The sequence below is a fragment of the Diabrotica virgifera genome, chromosome 4 (genome assembly GCF_917563875.1).
Source record: "Diabrotica virgifera virgifera chromosome 4, PGI_DIABVI_V3a".
NCBI classification, from domain to species: Eukaryota; Metazoa; Arthropoda; class Insecta; order Coleoptera; family Chrysomelidae; genus Diabrotica; species Diabrotica virgifera.
The window spans coordinates 14,076,117-14,095,746 of record NC_065446.1 but is presented as its reverse complement, the minus strand read 5'-3'; the positions used below and the strand labels follow the sequence as shown (position 1 = coordinate 14,095,746).

Genomic DNA, 19,630 nt, shown 5'->3' with positions numbered 1-19,630 from the left:
GCGATGTAGATGGGAAGCCAGGTAGTTATGTCCCGTAGTTGTTCTGAACACGGCTACACTAATGGGTCTCGGCAAGTTGCGAGGGATTGGTGACTCTATTAGGTGGGCCCAAGATTTTCCAGCGCCGGTTTGTATTTGTTGCTCTTTTATCTTCGCTTTGATTCCTCTTCTAATGGTGGATTTTGCTGATGTGTACGATTGGAAGCTAGGGGGCTGTGGAAGAGTCGTGCCTTCTTTTGCAAGTTCATCTGCCGCTTCATTTCCTTCAACACCGACATGACTAGGGAACCATTGTAGAGTAATCAGCCACCCTTTTTCCAGCAAGTTCGATAGTTGAACGCGGCAAGATATTGTTTTGACACAGTCGTTATATCGATTTGTCGACAGAGCGAGGATTGCGGCTTGGCAGTCGATGAAGAAGGCAACTTTTTGGGGATGTTGGAAATTCTCAAGATTTTTTGCAGCTTCGTGTATAGCAGCAATTTCGCCGTCGTAGTTGGTGAGAGGGGCACCCATAGCTATGGAGCCTTTGAAGAATATTGAGACATATCCTGCTCCTGTTCTTCCCGAGTCCGGCATCGAGGAGACATCGCAGTAGATGTGGAGCCACTCATGCGCTAGGTACTTGGTGTGTATCGTCTCTAGGGCGGCTTTCCTTAGGACAATGTCTGACGATAAGTGCTTCGGGTCATTATGGTTTTCGAGAAGCAATTCTGTGTTTGGTAGACAGCGGGCCAGTGTAGTTTGCGCTGGGAAGGGGGCGGCTTCCGACAGGTCAATGTTGTATTTTTCCATGATTTGGTTTGCTACTGTAAGCGGAGTGGTTTGTGTTTTAAGACGTGAGGCTGCTTGTCTATATTCGTCCCATTTTTGTGGAAGTATTCGTCTCTGCCTTTCCCAGAAGGTTAACGCGTGTTGCTCTCTGCGGCATTGTATTGGTTCAATACCGGTCTGGGCTTCCATTGATGTAATCGGTGTTGATTTTGGAGCACCGGTGATGATGCGAAGGGCAGTGTTCTGGGCGACTTCAAGCTTGTAGGTGGTGTTTGTACTCGCAGTTATTGTAGCTTCACTCCCGTATTCTAATATCGGACGGACATAGAACATCTTGCGTGGCGCCCCACTTTGTTGCTGTGAGACGTTTGAGCAGTCGACAACTCTTTGTGGCTTTCTCTGCAATGTCGTCGATTTGAGGTTTCCACGTCATTTTCTTATCTATGTACACCCCCAGGTATTTTGTTATATCCTGTCTTTCCAAATCTACTCCTTTGTATGTCAGCTTGACAGCAGTCTGTTTAGAAAATGAACATGTTAATCTTCCCAAAAAAGCCTAATGGTTAAAAAAGCAAATCTAATAAGGTGCAAATTACAGCTGGAGAGTCAGATCTCCATGTCATGGAGTTTAAATCTCTAGGCATGACACTATCCAGCTACGGAAAGCTCGAATCCGAAGTGGAAGATCAGGTGAATATAACAGACAGAGCCACGGGTTGCCTGAATGAAACAATATGGAGAAATAAAAATATCGGAAAAGAAGTGAAAGGCAAAATTTACAAAACAGTCATCAGACCAATAACTAAATACTCGGTAGAAACACGACCTGATAAAAAAAAGACAAAAATAATGCTGGAAGAGTACACAGGGATGAAAATACTTTGAAAAATCGATGGTAAGGAACTATGATATAGAGCTAGAAGTGCAGATATACGACGTAGATGCAAGGTGGACAACATTAAGAACTGGGTGAAAACAGAAGACTAGAATGAAACAACCACATAAGCCAAATAACAACAAATACAGTAGTAAGGACGGCGAGAGACGGCTCCCCAATAGGAAGACGTTTAGTGGGAATACTACGAAAACGATGGAATGGCAATTGACTAGAGACACATTGAAAAATAGATTTCTACACAAATAGAAGAAGAAAAAGAAGAAGAAAAAGAAAAAGAAGAAGAGTAAGAAGAAGAAGAAGAAGACGAAGAAAAAGAAGAAGAAGAAGAGGAAGAAGAAGAAGAAGAAGAAGAAGACAAAGAAGAAGAAGGAGAAGAATAATAAGAAGACAAAGAAGAAGAAGAAGAAGAAGAAGAAGAAGAAGAAGAATAAGAAGAAGAAGAAGAAGAAGAAGAAGAAGAAGAAGAAGAAGAAGAAGAAGAAGAAGAAGAAGAAGAAGAAGAGTTTCGAAGTTGTCCCCCGCCAACCCATTAGCATTGGCTAGGCATTAAAATTATAATTTTAAGTAGTCAGTATCGCAAGTGGACGTGGCCTTGGTTAGTTTAGAGTTTTAGATATAAAACTCTCGCGTGTCTGAAATAAAAGGTATCATTTTACTTTGCCATTTTTGTTGGTCATGAGAGCGGATAGTGAACCAATATTTTTTTATTGACAATGCGTCAGTTTTGGCCCTTACCTTTTTCTATATTACCTATGCATGTGCGGTTGGAAACTTACCCAATTTCTTCATAACAATTCAGTCTGTAAGTTAAGGGGGAAAAAATTCTTTTATCGTTAAAGTTCACTGATACTGCTCGTATAGCGGGTTCTTTTGTTTATCTGAACTGCTCATATGCTGTAATAAATCTATGGTTTTTTTGGATAGGGGGATATATCTTATATATATTAACTTTTTTAATATATTCTTTGGGGGAGACTTAATGTGAAACAATATCGTATTTATCTTCAGATTCCCATAAAAGAGCTAACGATACGCATAAGTGGAGGAATGCATTTGCTGAGATTTCCAGTACGGGCCATGTGTCTGCCCAATAATTGCTCAGATTCGGATGCCGGTTATTTGATGAATCAATTGCAACATCCCAATACTACTGTAAGGTATTTTGTGTGTCAGACTGAGGAGGAAGTTAATATACCATTAGATAACAATGCGTATTTGGGCATGTGAGTATAGATACATTTTCTGCAGTAATCGCCAAGCTACTAGACACACGGGTAGAGTTAATACAGTCCTGGACTCTTCACTTGTTGCACTTTTTAGTCTAGTGACGCTATATAATACAATATAAACATAGACAGTTGACAGTTTACACGTTTATAAAACAGTTGTATTTGAAGTTTATAGCGTAGAGGTATATATTAACATAGAGTGAGCCTAGCTTCCGCGCTTCCTGACGACAAGATCTCTTGGACTGGTTTGGTGCTATCTCTTTCTAGCACATTGTATCGAGAAACTAAGATGACATTAAATGTGAGTATAGGCACGGAACGGGAGGAACTTACTATGCGTAAGAGTGAATCAGCACTGAGACAAATAAAAAAGATGGTGTCGTCACTTCATTCTGAATGGCACTCTGTCTATGATAATATACAATATGGTGCAAATGAAAGGAATAAATTCGTTATTTCGTAAACCGGCGAATTTAAGGAAAAATCCCGAAACAGGTCGATTTTTAGTTTTAAATGATGATATTTTGGCATATAGGTCATACTAGTGACGTCATTCATCTGGGCGTGGTGACGTAATCGCTTATTTTTTAAATAAGAATAGAGGCCGTGTGCTACCTCATTTGAAAGTTCTTTCAATTATCTATTCAGTAATATATATCTACATTTACATAAATGTTTGTACAGGGTGTCCAAAAATAATTTTTTAATTAAATAATTTAACAAAAAAAAAAGAAGAATATTTTGTAATTTATTTAACTCAGAATACATTTTACTGTTGCCCGAAAACAGAAAATAAATGTTTATTTCAGAAATAAACACTGCTATTCGATTAAATTCAATATTCCAGCCAGCTCCCGTGAGCCACTTGACTCTTGGAAGTTTGAACATTAAATTTAAGCGAAAAGAAATGTTTATTTGTGATATAAACATTTTTGTCTGCTTTCTGACAGCAGTAAAATGTATTTTGAATTAAATAAATTACATATATTCTTCTTTTTTTGTCAAATAATTTAATTAAAAAAAAGTTTTTGGACACCCTGTATAAATAATTATGTAAATCAAAAATGAATAACCATTTTTAATTTCGTTGCAACACAAAACTACAGCCGCATCATTATTATAGTCCAATCAGTGTGTGCAGCAAGCACCTCTACCGGTTTCGAAACTTATTAGTCTCTCATCAGGAAACACATATGCTGCTCTCTCTGAACTAAATGGCAGGGATGCCCTAGCGGCAACTACTAGCAAAAACTAAGTTTTCAATCTAATAGCACATAAAACAACATCAAACGATGTTACCCTACATCCTACCAGATTGAAAACAATGGGAACTTTCTCTGGTAACACCTCCGAGGCTTCTACAATTTACAAGCCATAACGGATGCTGAGACTAACGAAGATGAGGGAATTTTACAATTTAAAATTCACGTCCCATCTGCTCAGCTAAAGTTCCAACGGGAATGGTTCCCTTCGTACTCCAATCAGAGTAAACATTTAAACCAAAAATGAATAACGATTTTCAATTTCGTTGTAACACGAAACTACAGCCGCATCATTCTAGTCCAATCAGAGAGTGCAGCAAGCACCCCTACCGGTTTCGAAACTTATTAGTCTCTCATCAGGAGGCACTTATGCTGCTCTCTCTGAGCCAACTAGGACAAACCCCGGCGAGCAGTTACGGATTGCAACGAATGAAATCGCAGGGATGCCCTAGCGGCAACTGCTAGCAAAAACTAAGTTTTCAATCTAATAGCAATCTTAGTCTTTTTTTGTTTTTAGTTTTTATTTATGTAAATGTTTATACTACTGAATAGAGAATTAAATAGCCTTTCAAATGAGCTAGCACACGACCCATATTTTCATTTAAAAAAATCATCGATCATCACGTCCAGATGGATGACGTCTCTTATATGACACATTTTTTATTACGTTTCGGTATTTTTGCTTAAAGTAGCCGGTTTACGAAATACTGAATTTTTATTCTTTTCATTTGCACCATGACTGTATAAGTCTATGGTTTATAGTTGTCATTATGGTGTTAAAGTTGTAAAAGTTATAAAGCATTGTAATATTGTGGGGGTTTGAAGAAAGTTTTTTAAAGCAAAATAAAAATATTAATTACTGTATTTTTGTATGGAATAACAAATATTTTAAATAGTTTCATGACAGCTATAACAGATATGAAAGACATGAAAATCACAGGTGAGAATGGGCCGGATTAGCCCAAGCGTACTAATTAGGTACCAGTGTGTCAAGTAGCGTGGTGCTTACTGTATACAAATTCAAGTTTATATAAATGTATAATGCAATAAAATTCTATAACCGGTTTCAAATGTAGTGTGAAACAAATTCATAAAATATTTTATACGTAAACAATAGAAACAAAAGTTATACAGTGGCGTTGCAAAAATACTAAACAATTTGAGAAGAATATATTTTTTTAAATCCGCAAAATATTGCACTACTCATTTAAACAATAAGTACAAAAATAATTTTACAAAATAATTATTTTCTTAACTAGTGCGGAAGGTGATACTTTCTCGCACGCGACTGCCGTTGACCCGAACGACGCGATAGCAGAGTTCGGGCAAGCAGTCGGGTGCGGGAAAGACACTTTCCGCATGAGTTAGGAACAATATTTTTTCTACGGCCGTATATTTGGAAAAAAGTCACAACAAATAGAGTTACATCAATTTTTATTTACTATTAAATACAACAAAATATTCAGTGGAAAAAGAAGAACGTCAATTTGTTGCTTCGTAATATTAAAGATAAATGAGCAATTCGCAGCATTCTGCAAATTTATAACGCATGCAAGTTTATCCTTGAATTAGCACTGTGTATTCTCCCTCGACCTTTGCTCGCTGTGATCACTCGACGTAGATGTAGATGGTTCTCACCTCTTTTTTGCTTTTCAAAGTCTTTTAGGTAACCTTCGGCCACAGAAGTTATTTTCCAACCTCCTAGACGTTTTATATTTGTAATCGTTTCTCCAGAATCGGCTAGGAAGGTTGCTGATGAGCGTCTGTAGCTGTGTCCTGTGTAACGTTCAGGATTGGGTAGATGCAAAAAGGCTGCAATTTCGGAGGGGATTTTTCCAAATGTATTAATTCCTACACATTGCACTGTACATTTTCCTTTCTGGTATTTTATAATCAAACGCCGATGAGTTGTGGTTGAAGGTCGTAAACTGACGTATTCTCTGTATAGCTTTAAAAACATTCCATTGTTTATTTCTTTTGAGACAACAAATGATCTCGCAGAGTTGGTTTTCGAGTCCGCAATTTTGACGATTATTAGATTTCCTTTGTCTTCAATATCGTCGAGAGTGATTTTCGTAAGTTCGGCTCTATGACAAGCCCCAGATAAATCAAAAATGGTAACTACTTTTATCATAAGATATATCTCGTTTGGTGCGTCTAACATAAATTTGGCTATATCTTCTTTACTAAAAATTTTTGCTTTTTGTGTTCGAAAACCAATATTTTGTTTTAATAAAAAAGTTGTTAGTTTATAATACTTACTTATATCAATATTTTGCTTTATTTTCATTAAACTTTTAATCATGGAATAGCGTGACCAAAGTGTGTTTGATTTAAGCGCTTTGCTCAATTCTAAAAAGTATGCCAAACATACTTCCTCTTTATAGCGCCTTACTTTTAATATTTAATATTTCATGGATTCGCACCAGTTTACAAAATGGACAAATTGTTTTTGATACCTCTCTTTGGATTTGGCAGGCAACAAATTTAAATTTGCTTCCGCGGCGGCTATCAAGACAGCTTCCGGGATCTCTTCGTCCGATGAATCCATGTAATTGTTTAAAAATTGCAGCGAAAACACACAAATGCATACGTTGTTTGACAAGGTTGTCAAAATAAAACTTTCAATATAATGGGTTACTATGACGACGATATTCAAAACCATTGTGATTGTCCACTGATTTGACTTATGAATATTATGTCAAAATAATTCTATTTCAAAGAATTTTCGCGTTAATTTCATTAAAACATGAACACAATAAGATAAATTTGAAATAAATTAGTAAATAATATCTAAATATTAGTTTATTGCATATATTATAATATAGTATAATGCCACATTACAAGGTATTCTACTTACTTTCCCGCACTAGTGCGGGAAAGTGCAACGTTCGGAAACAAAATGCGTGCGGAAAAGTGGCTGTTTATGCACGGCCGTAGAAAAATATATTTTTACCTTTGAAACCAATATAATACATAGTCGAGGAAATGAAGCATTTTGGCTCGCAATTTTTTCGTCCAGCATGGATTTACTTGAAATTTTCACAGAAGGTAGGGAACAGTCCAAGGATCATTTTCTATATCATGCCGCTGTACGCTAAAACCTTGGGGGTGGTTGCCACCCCATCTCGGGGGCGGGAATTTTTTATTACATTTTAACTATGTGAATCGATGTAAAAGGTAATTTTTCTTCGTAAAACTAATATTTTTCGAGTTATTCGCGCTTGAAAATAACAGTTTTTCGATGAAAAAATCGACTTTTTTAGAGGGTTTTTTGAGAATACCTCGAAAAACGTGCATTTAATCAAAAAAACTGTAGATATCAAAATTGTACCTTTTAGTAACACAAATCAAATTCTTTTTCTCTAATATCTTTAAGACCAACACAAACCAAGATACGGCATGTTAAAAGTTAGCTTTTTTCGTCAAATGCATAATTTGAAATATTCAAAGTAAAATAACGGAAAAACTTTGCATTTTTCGAGGAAAACTTAAATAATCTTTTTTCAAGGCTACAGTTAGGTCTCTCAAAAAATAAAAATAAGAAGTTTCTAGCCTGAAAATTAGGTGACTTATGATCAAAAAAAGGTCGGTACCTGCTTTTCTCTATGAAAAAAATAGTGAAAACAATCCCCTAACTACCCTCATATTAAAAGTTGGTCTTCACCATTCTGTAATTCCTTTTATATTTGTATTATCAATACATCCAAGGTTATTGACCTATTTAAAAGGCCTAATTTTAGAAAAATTGGAGTTTAAAAAAAATAATTTTTTTGAAATTTCCCATTTTTCACCATTTACTTCAAAATATCTCCGAAAATACTGGAGATCCGAAAAAAATTATAGATTACTAAATTGTAGCTTTTTTAACATTTAAAATTACATTGTGCATAGATTTTCATTATATGGAACAGTTAGTGAGATATAGCTGTTTAAATCCTCTATTTACGGGAAAACACCCCCTTATTCGAGCCCTTTAAACCCACCCTAATTAAAAACTAAGGAATCTTACGAAAATTAGTTAACAAAGTCTTATTACTCTTCAAAAATCCTACAAAGTCATTTGTGAATAAACTTTTTATCGCCAAAAATGAAGGAGCTATGTTTATAAAACGATTTTTTTTTCTAAAAATTCGGATAGTCCGCTTATGGATAATTTTCAATGTATGTATAATAACACAGAACCGGTTCGTATACTGGAAGATGACTAAAAAACTATTTGTATTTGTATTTGTACATATTTGTAAATTCGTATTTTTCTGTAAATAAATGTTTTTGTAATTCTTTAATTCTACTTTTTTCTGTATAGATCTATTAAAATATCTACTCATAAAAACTATACTGTTATTAAGGGTGGTTTTTCAGGGCATAAAGGTAATTATTTAACCAATAAAAACCAAATTTTACCCATATTAATGTTTACAATGTTTTTATATAATTTTTGACAATAAGGGGTAGTTTACACCCCTAAAAATAATCAACGCCCTTAAGCATGTTATAGAATATGAAGTACAGTGTAAGATGATCCTAATCCCAAATGTTTTTGTAAATCGATGCAAACCGAAATTATTCTTTTAGGATAAGTAAATTTTTTATATATAGCTCCAACAAGGGTGGTTTTAAGGGTTGATATACTATGATAGTATATTTTAAAGCACAAAACAATAATTATGTAACTAATAAGAACCAAATATTGACAATATTAAAGTTTAAAATGTTACTTTATAATTTTTTACAATTTGGGGTAATTTTCACCCTTAAAAAACCAAAAGCGTACAACGGCTCAATATAGAAAATGAACTAGAGGGTGAAATGTGCCTAATCCCAAATTTTTGTACAAATCGATGCTGGACGAAAAAATTGCGAGGTTTTGCCATTTTTTCAGCTTCATTTCCTCGACTAACAGTATCGGAAATCTTTTTTCAGAACATAGGGACTTTCGATGCAGTATGTTCGAATCTTAATTTGCAATTAACCAGTTTAAATTTCAAGACAACATCGTGATGTTTCATGTTTAATTCAATTGTTCAACAGCACCGAAATGAGATCTCTGATTTGTAATTAACCAGTGTAAATTTCAATATAACGTCGCGATGTTTTAAAATGAATTCGTTTGTTTGACTACCGCTGGCTATCGCATAAACGATGCAATCCGATGGGACACCTCATAGTTTCTTGTTCCTTTTTTATTTATAGAATGTAGTCCTTTTATATTTTATACATGTACTTAATAATGAAATTTCCTTTGATTGACGGAACTAATATGCTTGAAGCTGATTTTAATTTTATGTTTTGTTTCAGATATATATTGGCCGGTATTAGCTCAATTGTAATTCTTGCAACAATATACGATTTTTATTGTCAGAACTACATGCAAAGTAAGAACATAATATTATTTATTATTTTAATAGTGCTTTTCAACGATTCTCATTTTTTTCGAGCTTCTGTCATATGTCGTATATTAATATTATGAGTACACAGATTATACAACATATGACAGAAGCTCGAAACAAATGAAAATTGTTGAAAATCCCTATTAGGTCACTGTGATAATTAAATTTATTGCATCTTGTACATATAGTACAATATTCATGTTCCTTGAATATATGAAATATATTTATACAGGGTGTTTCATTAATAATTGTCCATATAGTAACTGGAGAAACCTTAGCACAAAATACGAAGATTTAACCTAAAACGCTTAAATAAAATGTGGTTCCTTACTGAGTTACAGGGTGTTTTGTCTAAAAATTTAAAAATTATTTTTGCTCAGCATTTTAAAACTATTCGACGTATCCTTTTCATACTTGGCAAAAAGTGCGACTACTATACACCCTACTAAATTATGATAAACAAATGTGTATAGCTACTACCAGAGGCGTACGACAGGGGATAGTGACTGGTTGACACTTTTCAAATTCTACGCCACTGGAGGAATTACTATTTTAGTGCCATTTTTAAATTCTCCAATACTTTCTACGTACATAATATACTCTTCATTGGTAACGATAAAGTCATTAATTTTCGAGATATTTGAAGTTAAATATGAAACGGCACAGTTATTTTGATTAATTTGCGATATGATTAAAATTTAAAAATTATTTGTACCCAGTACTTTAAAACTATTTGGCGTATCCTTATCATACTTGGCATAAAGTGTAGGTACTGTACACCCTACTAAATTACGATAAATAAACGTTTCTAGCTACTACCAGAGGCGTACGATAGGGGATAGTGGCTGGTTGACCCTTCCCAAATTCTACACCACTGACGAAATTGCTATTTTAGTGTAATTTTTTGATTTTCCAATACTTTTTAAGTAAATAATATACTCTTCATTCGTAACGATAAAATGATTAGTTTTCGAGATATTTGAAATTAAAAATGAAGCGACACAATACATTAATCAAAATAACCGTGTCGTTTCATTTTTAACTTCAGATATCTCGAAAATTGATAACTTTATCGTTACGAATGAAGGGTATATTATTTTTAAAGAAAGTATTGGAGAATCCAAAAATTGAACTAAAATAGCAATTCCGCCAGTGGCGTAGAATTTGGAAAGGGTCAACCGTTCACTTTCCCACGTCGTACGCCTCTGGTAATAGCCAGAAACGTTTGTTTAACATAATTTATAAGTTTGTATAGTACCTATACTTCTTGACCAGTATGAAAAGGATACGTCAAATAGTTTTAAAATTCTGGCCAAAAATAGTTTTTAAATTTTTAGATAAAACACCCTGTAACTCAGTAATGAAACACATTTTATTTAAGTGTTTTAGGTTAAATCTTCATATTTTATGCTAAAGTTTCTCCAGTTACTATACGGACAATTATTAATGAAACACCCTGTATAATACACTTGTTAACCCGGGAGCAGTCGCGCCGTTAGAAAAAATCTAACATTTTATCTTTTTTCGTGATAAATTGACGAAAAATTTGGCGACATAACTTTCCACTCATAAGTGCCTCGAGGAAGGGTGTAGGTATTTTTTTCTTCTTCTTCTCCTTTTTGTGAAATTTATGACTTTGTTGAGAACCAATTAGCTTCAATAATTGTTATAAATAATATGTCTAACATGTATTACACCGTTCTTAGGCGTCAACGCCCTACGGTAGGGACCTATGGGGAAGTATCACCGAGCCGCAAGCCCTTATCCCTTGCCGTACTGCTCCCTCATAGGTCGACCAGATGCCCGTATATTCCAGTCTAAGCGCCAGATTCATATTTAGAATTTTATACTGGCGCGTTAGCCTTTTTGTTTTTCCGAACTACAAGTTTGGGCTTGAACTCACATACCTCAAGGCGAAGTGAAGTGTGGGTCAGCCGCTAGTCGCACTGAGCTATCTGATCGACTGAGTATATGTTTAACATAACAAGTAAATAAAAATACTATAAAATAAAAAATTGTTGTAAATTCGTATTTAAATTCATATGGTTAGATAAAATCTAACGCGCGACCGATTACGTAACAGAAAAGAGTGCGACTCTTCCCGGGTTAAATGTACACACTTCTTTAAAATATTATCATTTTAAACAGATCTAAAATTATTTGACAGTAGTATTTGTCAAATAAAGAAGCTGTGTTAAAAGGTCTTTAAATGTATATATTTAGAAGGGTCTAAATCATATCTAAAATACCGTTGTTTAACGGGACGTTGTTTGGAAAGAGCAGTATATTTTTTATGGACGATAGAAGCGCGCCTATGCCAAGCCGTACTGATTAGAATGAATCGTATATCGGCAGTCGAGTAGCCACCCGTGCAGAGAGTTTTGGCAACACTGATCTTCTAAGGCCCATATGTCGTTATTAACTTGAAACAAAGTAGAATGGCGTAAGTGGTGTAAGCCATGTTCTAAAAGTGCAATTCTAGTCCAGTGTAATAAGGATTTTCTCGGGACACTCAAAGATCCAGGTAGCTGACTACTTTTTTAGTTATTGTAGGCCTATAGGAAGAAAACCTACCTAGAACTTTAGTTTCTTAGAACATTGAAAAACTCTCAAAATGCCGATTTTTGAAAGTTAAAAAGTTAATTTGTTACTACACAAACTGCAAAATAAGTGAAAATTTTTATTTGTTAATAACTTTTTTGCACGACTGATCATTTTTTACTGTTTACCGTGACAGATTTTACGTCAGTAGGTGACATTTACTAGCAACTCGACGGTAAGTAATCCAACTCGACGGTAAGTACTCCAACTCGACGGTAAGTAATTCACTTACCCTCGAGTTAAAATATCTCTTAATTTTAATTTATTTTTTGAAAGAATAAAGAAAACTAACGAATTATTTATTAATATTGAAACTTATGGTACAATTTGTTAAATTATTTAATGAAATCCCACTTGTTTGGGCTGTGGTTTCACTTCTAACAGAAACTCCCTGCAGAATCGTAAACACTAGTAGTATTACTAGTATTGCACAATATTTTTTCGGCAAAATCTATTTTATTTTGAAGAGAATCTTCTACATAGCTTTCTGCCACTGTCGATGAACGAAATATGCCAATAGAGTCTTTTCTTCTATTCTTAAATTCTTGCCTTTGCACCATTTTTTAAAACTTTGGTAGGTATTTTGATAACGGATTTTGGATTTTTCGGGAATAATTGCGGAACACCCTTCTTCCCAAGTCCGTTCAATTTCTTAAAATTCACTTTCGCTCATATTTTAATTTATAATAATCAAAATTGTACTTAAAATTATTGACAACCAAATAAAAACTCAATTCTCCATTGTTGTTATGCACCCTAGTTACTACCTTACAACCAAAGTATCTATCTTGATAAAATGAATGAAACTAGTCAATATGACGAAAATGTTTAATTTTATAATTTATAATGGTATCAATCGTGCAAAAAACGTTATAAGCATGTCGAACGTTAAGGGTAACCGATCTCAGACAATAATTGGAGTCGTCGCTCCGCTCCTGCTCCAAACAATTGTCTTCGATCGGTATAAAACCCTTACCGTTCTCCATACTTAATATACTATTACTAAAACTACCTTAGAACTTTAGTTTTTCACCCAAAGTTGGGCATTACTTACTTAACAAATCTTCAAAATTTGAGACCGATCCATTAATTAGTTTAAGAGTTATTCTATTTGATTATCCCAGAGACCTTTATTTTGCAATAAGATAAGACAGAAAATAATGAAGATAGTGCAATTTATGAGTATGCCAAATGAAAGTATAAGAGGGTTATTATCAAAATGTATTAAAAAAATAATTAATATAGTCAAAAATCCTAATTCCAAATTTTTGAAATTTTGTAGTTTATAAACATTTAGAATAACTTTAAAAATGTTGTCCGTAGAAACAATCTTTTTAAATGTTCGAAAAGATAATATTTTGACACGAATTTTCAAATAAAAACATCTAGCCTGGGTTTATTTGGGACAAAGTTAGCCATATGTTTTTTTTAACTCACAGCTAATTTGTTTATAATAATTAAGGAATCTCATTAATGCCATTTTAAAGAATGGGATTTGTATTTTTTCTTAAAAAATTTGTTCAAACATTGTACCTTCACACCACCCTCTACGATTTTTCAAAAATGTAGTTCAAACGATTACTAGGGGGAACCTTTAAATCCACCGAGTTAAAATACCGAAAAAGAAATTTCAAACGAATATAGTTTTCTGTATCTCCGGAACAACTCAATGGATTTTGATCTTTCTTTTTTTAATTTGTATGTAATTTCTACGTACACTACAAATATGCAATTTGTTGATAAATTTATTAATTAATAAACAGTCTAATTTGTTTAAACAATTCTTGAAAAAATGTTTTTTTACAAAAATTTATTTTTTTAATCATAATATCATTTAACGATCATAGAAAAAGTTAGAGTACACTTTAAAAAATAAATGATTTTTATTAGATAATTATTTATTGAATATTATAATTTATTTATTAAAGTATACCTTAACTTTTTATATGATCAATAACGATAGTATGATCAAAATCATGGATTTTTGGGAAAAATTATTTATTAAAAATTGTTTAAACAAATTAGACTGTTTATTAATTAATAAATGTCTAGACAAATTGCATATTTGTAATGTACAGAAAAATTACATACAAATTAAAAAAAGAACGATCAAAATATATTCAGTAGATCCCGAGATATAGAAAATGGTAGTAGTTTTAAGTTGCCTTTTTTAGTTTTTGAACTCGTGCATTTGTCGGCTCCCAGCTCCCCCTCCATTTAACAGGACTACATTTATAAAAATTCGTGTAAAATACCAGCTTTTTTAATATTTATTTATAATGATTTTTTCTACGGACAATATTTTCAAAGTTATTCTAAATGTTTATAAACCACAAAATTTCACAAATTTGGCATTAGGATTTTTGACTATATTAGGTAATTTCCTTTTTTTAGTACATTTTGATAGCATCAGTTTTCTACTTGTATTTGGCATACGCAGAATTGCCCTATCTTCTTTATTTTCTGTCTTATGTTATTGCAAAATAAAGGTCTCTGGGATAAACAATTTAAATAACTCTTAAAATAACTAATGGATCGGTGTCAAATTTTAAGGGGTTTGTTAAGTACCCCAATACCCAACTTTGGGTGGTAAATAACACTAAAATTTTAGGGTAGTTTTAGTAAAAGTTAATAACAAATTACGATTTTCATTTATTTTGCAGCTTGCGCAGCAACAAATTAAATTTTTAACTTTCAAAATCGGCATTTTGAAGGTTTTTTAATGTTTTAAAAAGTTAAAGTTTGTAATTTTATGTCAACTATTTAGCTTTTAAATGGGGTGCAAAAATTCGAAAAATCGCGATTTCTGCACTAAATTGTTAATAGTTAAAAAACGGACGCGAACTCTAGGCAAGAAACAAGTAGGCTTTCTTATTATAGGTCTACAATAACTAAAAAAGTAGTCAGCTACCTGGATCTTTGAGTATCCCGAACATGGTCTATTTCTAGCTTAATACCCTGGAGTATTCCTATGTATCTAAGATGAAAGGTTTGGCAAAATATCGGAAAATAAACTCACAGTTACACAAAAAGCCATGTAGCGTGCAATTCTGGAGGCTAGCGTTCGAGCCCACGTAACAAACCAACAAGTTAGGCAATGATCAAGACGTCATCGAAAGAAACAATACGCTTAAGTGGAGTTGGGCAGGGTACTTAGCCAAGGACAAGATGGACCGTGGAGAAAACGAATTATGAAATGAAGGAGAAGAAAGTATTAGAGAAGCCAAGGACGACCTTCGACTAGATGGACTGACGACGTAAGAAGCGTAGAGGGAAACTGGTTACAAGCAGTACAGTGTAAGTGGCACTGGAAAGAACTGATGGAGGTGTAGCAGTGATCGGGATTGGCTGACTACTGATTAGTGGTGTTATTAAGGAGCCTACAACTGACTGTGAGTTCTTATTCTCATTCTTCTTAGTTCAGGCGAGACTTGTTAATCTTTGGCACCTAGTCGAAGACCTTCGTACTATACCTTGTTATTTCATTGAACTCTAATATTAAATTCTTCAGTTTCAGTCATCAGTTGATCAATGAATTCCCGCCTCTTATCACTTAGAACACTAGGTTCTGAATGGCAGTCTCTTCTTCCATTTCATATTTGCTGGACAATAGTTTTATTGCCATTTTTTTGCATTTATGGCCATTTTTAAAACGGCAATTTACCAGTCACCATTTCGCTCATCAATTTAAATCAATCGTTTTATTCTTGACTATTTTCTTACCCTGCAATAATGACCATGTTTACTCCAGGCTGTGGGTGAAAAATAGGTCGATTTCAGGATATAATTCAGGAATTTTTGAAACCTATTAGGTGTTGTAAAGGACGATGCAGGGAATTACTTCTACTAAAATGTGACCTAAAATATTGTGAGCTTTTTTTTATTGCAATTTTCATTTGTTAAATTTCCAATTTTTAAAGATTTTTAATTTTGCAGCTTAGGATATTGGTTCTAGAGAAAAACTTTTTAAGAGAAACTTGTAGTAAATTAAAAAACCTACCACTTAAGCTATGCTAAGTTTAATTTCGTTTATTGGTTATTGCAAAACAACCTGCGAAACGTCTAAAATGGCCGTTTTTTCAATTGCGTTATTTATTGTACAAATAATTTTTTTTTATTTTTTAAAGCTTTAAAATGAAGATTATTCAATTCCAAACATAAAAAAAATTGTAAGGCCGGATTAACGAATTTGTTGCTTAGATATTATAAATTGTTTATCCCAAGAGGTCAAATGTCGAAGGCTATAACTTTTGGAAAAAAAAATCGTAGATAGTTGGTGAAAGATCCAATCTCCTTCTAAAGAGTTATATTTTCATATTCTGATGAAAATAAATGCGTAAAACATTTTTAAACCTCTAATTTTTGGGTTTGAAAATAAGGGCGCAAATTTCGTTATAAACATTTAGAGCTGAAGCTGCCCTGTACACCTAATGAGTTTTTAACTTACAGACTATTATTGCTGAAGACGAAACGAAGATTTATAAAAAAATAAAAAATTTCTACGACCAACTGAAGCCGAGCTAAATGTTGGGATTGAAAATAAGGGGGCAAATTTCGTTATAAACATTTAGGGCTGAAGCGGCCCTGTACATCCTATGAGTTTCTAACTTACAGATCATTGTTGCTGAAGACGAAACGAAGATTTATAAAAAAAATAAAAATTTTCTACAGCCAACTGAAGCCGAGATAATTGTTTCTTTTTCAAATCGTAGTGCCTTTATTTATAACTATTAAGAAATTATTTTACAGTCATTGACTAAAGAAAGACTTATATTATCTTAAAATAAAAATTATTATAAAATATAGTTAAATTTAATTATTAAAAATTATTTTTAAAATCGGTGCTTTTGCGAGCGGCCGAATTTTGCAAATCGCCCGGCTCGCTTCAAATCCGCGCGCTCGGAAAATTTTTACGTAACTTGTATTAAATTTTGACCGAAAACAATTTAATAATATTACCATTATAATATACAGTCTATTTACCACTGTATTTGATTTTCTTGATAAACTTTTATATGTGAAATCTCATTTCTGAAGAAATAATATTACAAAAATGATACATAATATTATATGAAATATATAACTATATTTTTAATTTTTTTATTGTTATATAAATACAATAATAATAATGTTACCTCTTACTATACAATATAAAACTTTTTCTTCTTGTAGTGACTCTCAGTTTTGGATGTTGGCGACCATCATGGCAATCTGTACTTGCACACTAAATCGGTACTGCTGGTCTAAAAAGATTTGTAGTTGTTGTGTTGAACGACGTACCTAAATTTTCTAGCAAGGTAATCAATCCTTCGCCTGCCTGGTTCTCAGTTTCCAAATGGGGTTTTCCAAATTGCCATGATGGTCGCCAACATCCAAAACGGATAGTCACTACAAGAAGAAAAAGTTTTATATTGTATAATAAGAAGTAACATTATCATTATTATATTTATATAACAATGAAAAAATTAAAAATATAGTTATATTTCATATTATTATATAAATATGTATCATTTTTGTAATATTATTTCTTCAGAAATAAGATTTCACATATAAAAGTTTATTAAGAAAAATAAATACAGTGGTAAATAGACTGTATATTATAATGGTAATATTATTAAATTGTTTTCGGTCAAAATGTAATACAAGTTACGTAAAAATTTTCCGAGCGCGCGGATTTGAAGCGAGCCGGGCGATTTGCAAAATTCGGCCGCTCGCAAAAGCACCGAATTTAAAAATAATTTTTAATAATTAAATGTAACTATATTTTATAATAATTTTAATTTTAAGATAATATAAGTCTTTCTTTAGTCAATGACTGTAAAATAATTTCTTAATTGTTATAAATAAAGGCACTACGATTTAAGAAAATAGAAACAATTATCTCGGCTTCAGTTGGTTGTAAATTTTTTTTATTTTTTTATGAATCTTCGTTTGTCTTCAGCAACCATAATCTATAAGTTAGAAACTCATAGGATGTACCGGGCCGCTTCAGCTCTAAATGTTTATAACGAATTTGCCCCCTTATTTTCAAACCCAACATTTAGCTCGGCTTCAGTTGGTCGTAGAAATTTTTTAGTTTTTATAAACCTTCGCTTCGTATTCAGCAACAATAATCTGTAAGTTAAAAACTCATAGGATGTACAGGGCCGCTTCAGCTCTAAATGTTTTTAACGAAATATGCCCCCTTATTTTCAAACCCTAAAATTAGAGGTTTAAAAGTATTCTACTCATTTATTTACATCATAATATGAAAATATAACTCTTTAGAAGGAGATTGGATGTTTCACCGACTCTCTAAGATTTTTTTTTCAAAAAGTTATAGCCTTCGACATTTGACCTCTTGGGATAAACAATTTATAATATCTAAGCAACCAATTCGTTAATCCGGCCTTACAATATTTTTTATGTTTGGAATTGAAAGATTTTCATTTTAAAGCTTTAAAAAATAAAAAAAATATTTGTACAATAAACAACGCAATTGTAAAAAACGGCCATTTTGGACATTTCGCAGGCTGTTTTGCAATAACCAATAAACGAAATTAAACTTACCAAAGCTCAAATTTTAGGTTTTTTAATTTACTACAACTTTCTAATTAAAACTTTTTCTCTAAAATCAATATCTTTAGCTGCAAAATTAAAAATCTTTAAAAATTGCAAATTTAACAAATTTGAAAATCGCAATAAAAAAAAAGCTCACAATATTTTTGGTCACATTTTAGTAGAAGTTATTCCTGGCATCGTCCTTTACAACACCTGATAGGTTTCAAAAATTCCTGAATTATATCACGTTTTTTCACCCACAGCCTGGGGTAGTTCTGCAATTTCAATATAATACTGCGCAGTTTCTCTATATTGGCAATAATTTCAGTGAACAATACTCCAGTTTAATGTTGTTTTACTAAACAATTGCCATTTCGCAATCCATTATAACCTTCAGAATAAAACAACTAACTGATCTCAACTACTAATATTTTGTTTCAGAAAATGGTGCAAAGGCTGTGGTAGCTTTTTCCATATACACCAACAGCAAGAATCTCTTTCATACAAGTAATCGAGTGTCATCTCTAGACTGTTTAGACGGTATTAGAGTCATGAGTATGGTATGGGTTATGGCTTTTCACGTATACGTAAAATATATGGCTTCCTATATATTTAATTCAAAAGATTCAATACAGGTAAAGAATCAAAAGACTTAGTAATTGGGAGTTAAGTATCAAAAGGTTAAGTAATATTTGACAAGAAGAAATAAAATTTATTAAAGAGATGCTCACAGTAAATTTGAAATAGTTACCTCTGTATTAAACCCTGCATAGACAGAGACTAACCCGCTTATGTTATGTATGTTATAACGATAATAATTAAATTTCTTCCAAAAATGGAAAAAAAAAACTATCAATTGGACATCATCTGCGGTCTTACAACACTACTTTACGGTGTCAACCAATTTTTTCCATGTCTGTCGCTTCTGTGCCA

General features: G+C 32.9%; 1 protein-coding gene across 1 annotated transcript in view; it reads left to right on the top strand.

Moving 5' to 3' along the window:
* LOC114339742 (nose resistant to fluoxetine protein 6-like) overlaps positions 1 to 19,630 on the top strand; it is a 148,876-nt gene that overhangs the window by 34,140 nt on the left and 95,106 nt on the right. The window contains exons 3-5 of the mRNA XM_050649023.1: positions 2,681 to 2,895; positions 9,465 to 9,541; positions 19,139 to 19,332. Coding sequence (XP_050504980.1) covers positions 2,681 to 2,895; positions 9,465 to 9,541; positions 19,139 to 19,332 — 486 coding nt within the window. The remainder of the gene's footprint in view (positions 1 to 2,680; positions 2,896 to 9,464; positions 9,542 to 19,138; positions 19,333 to 19,630) is intronic.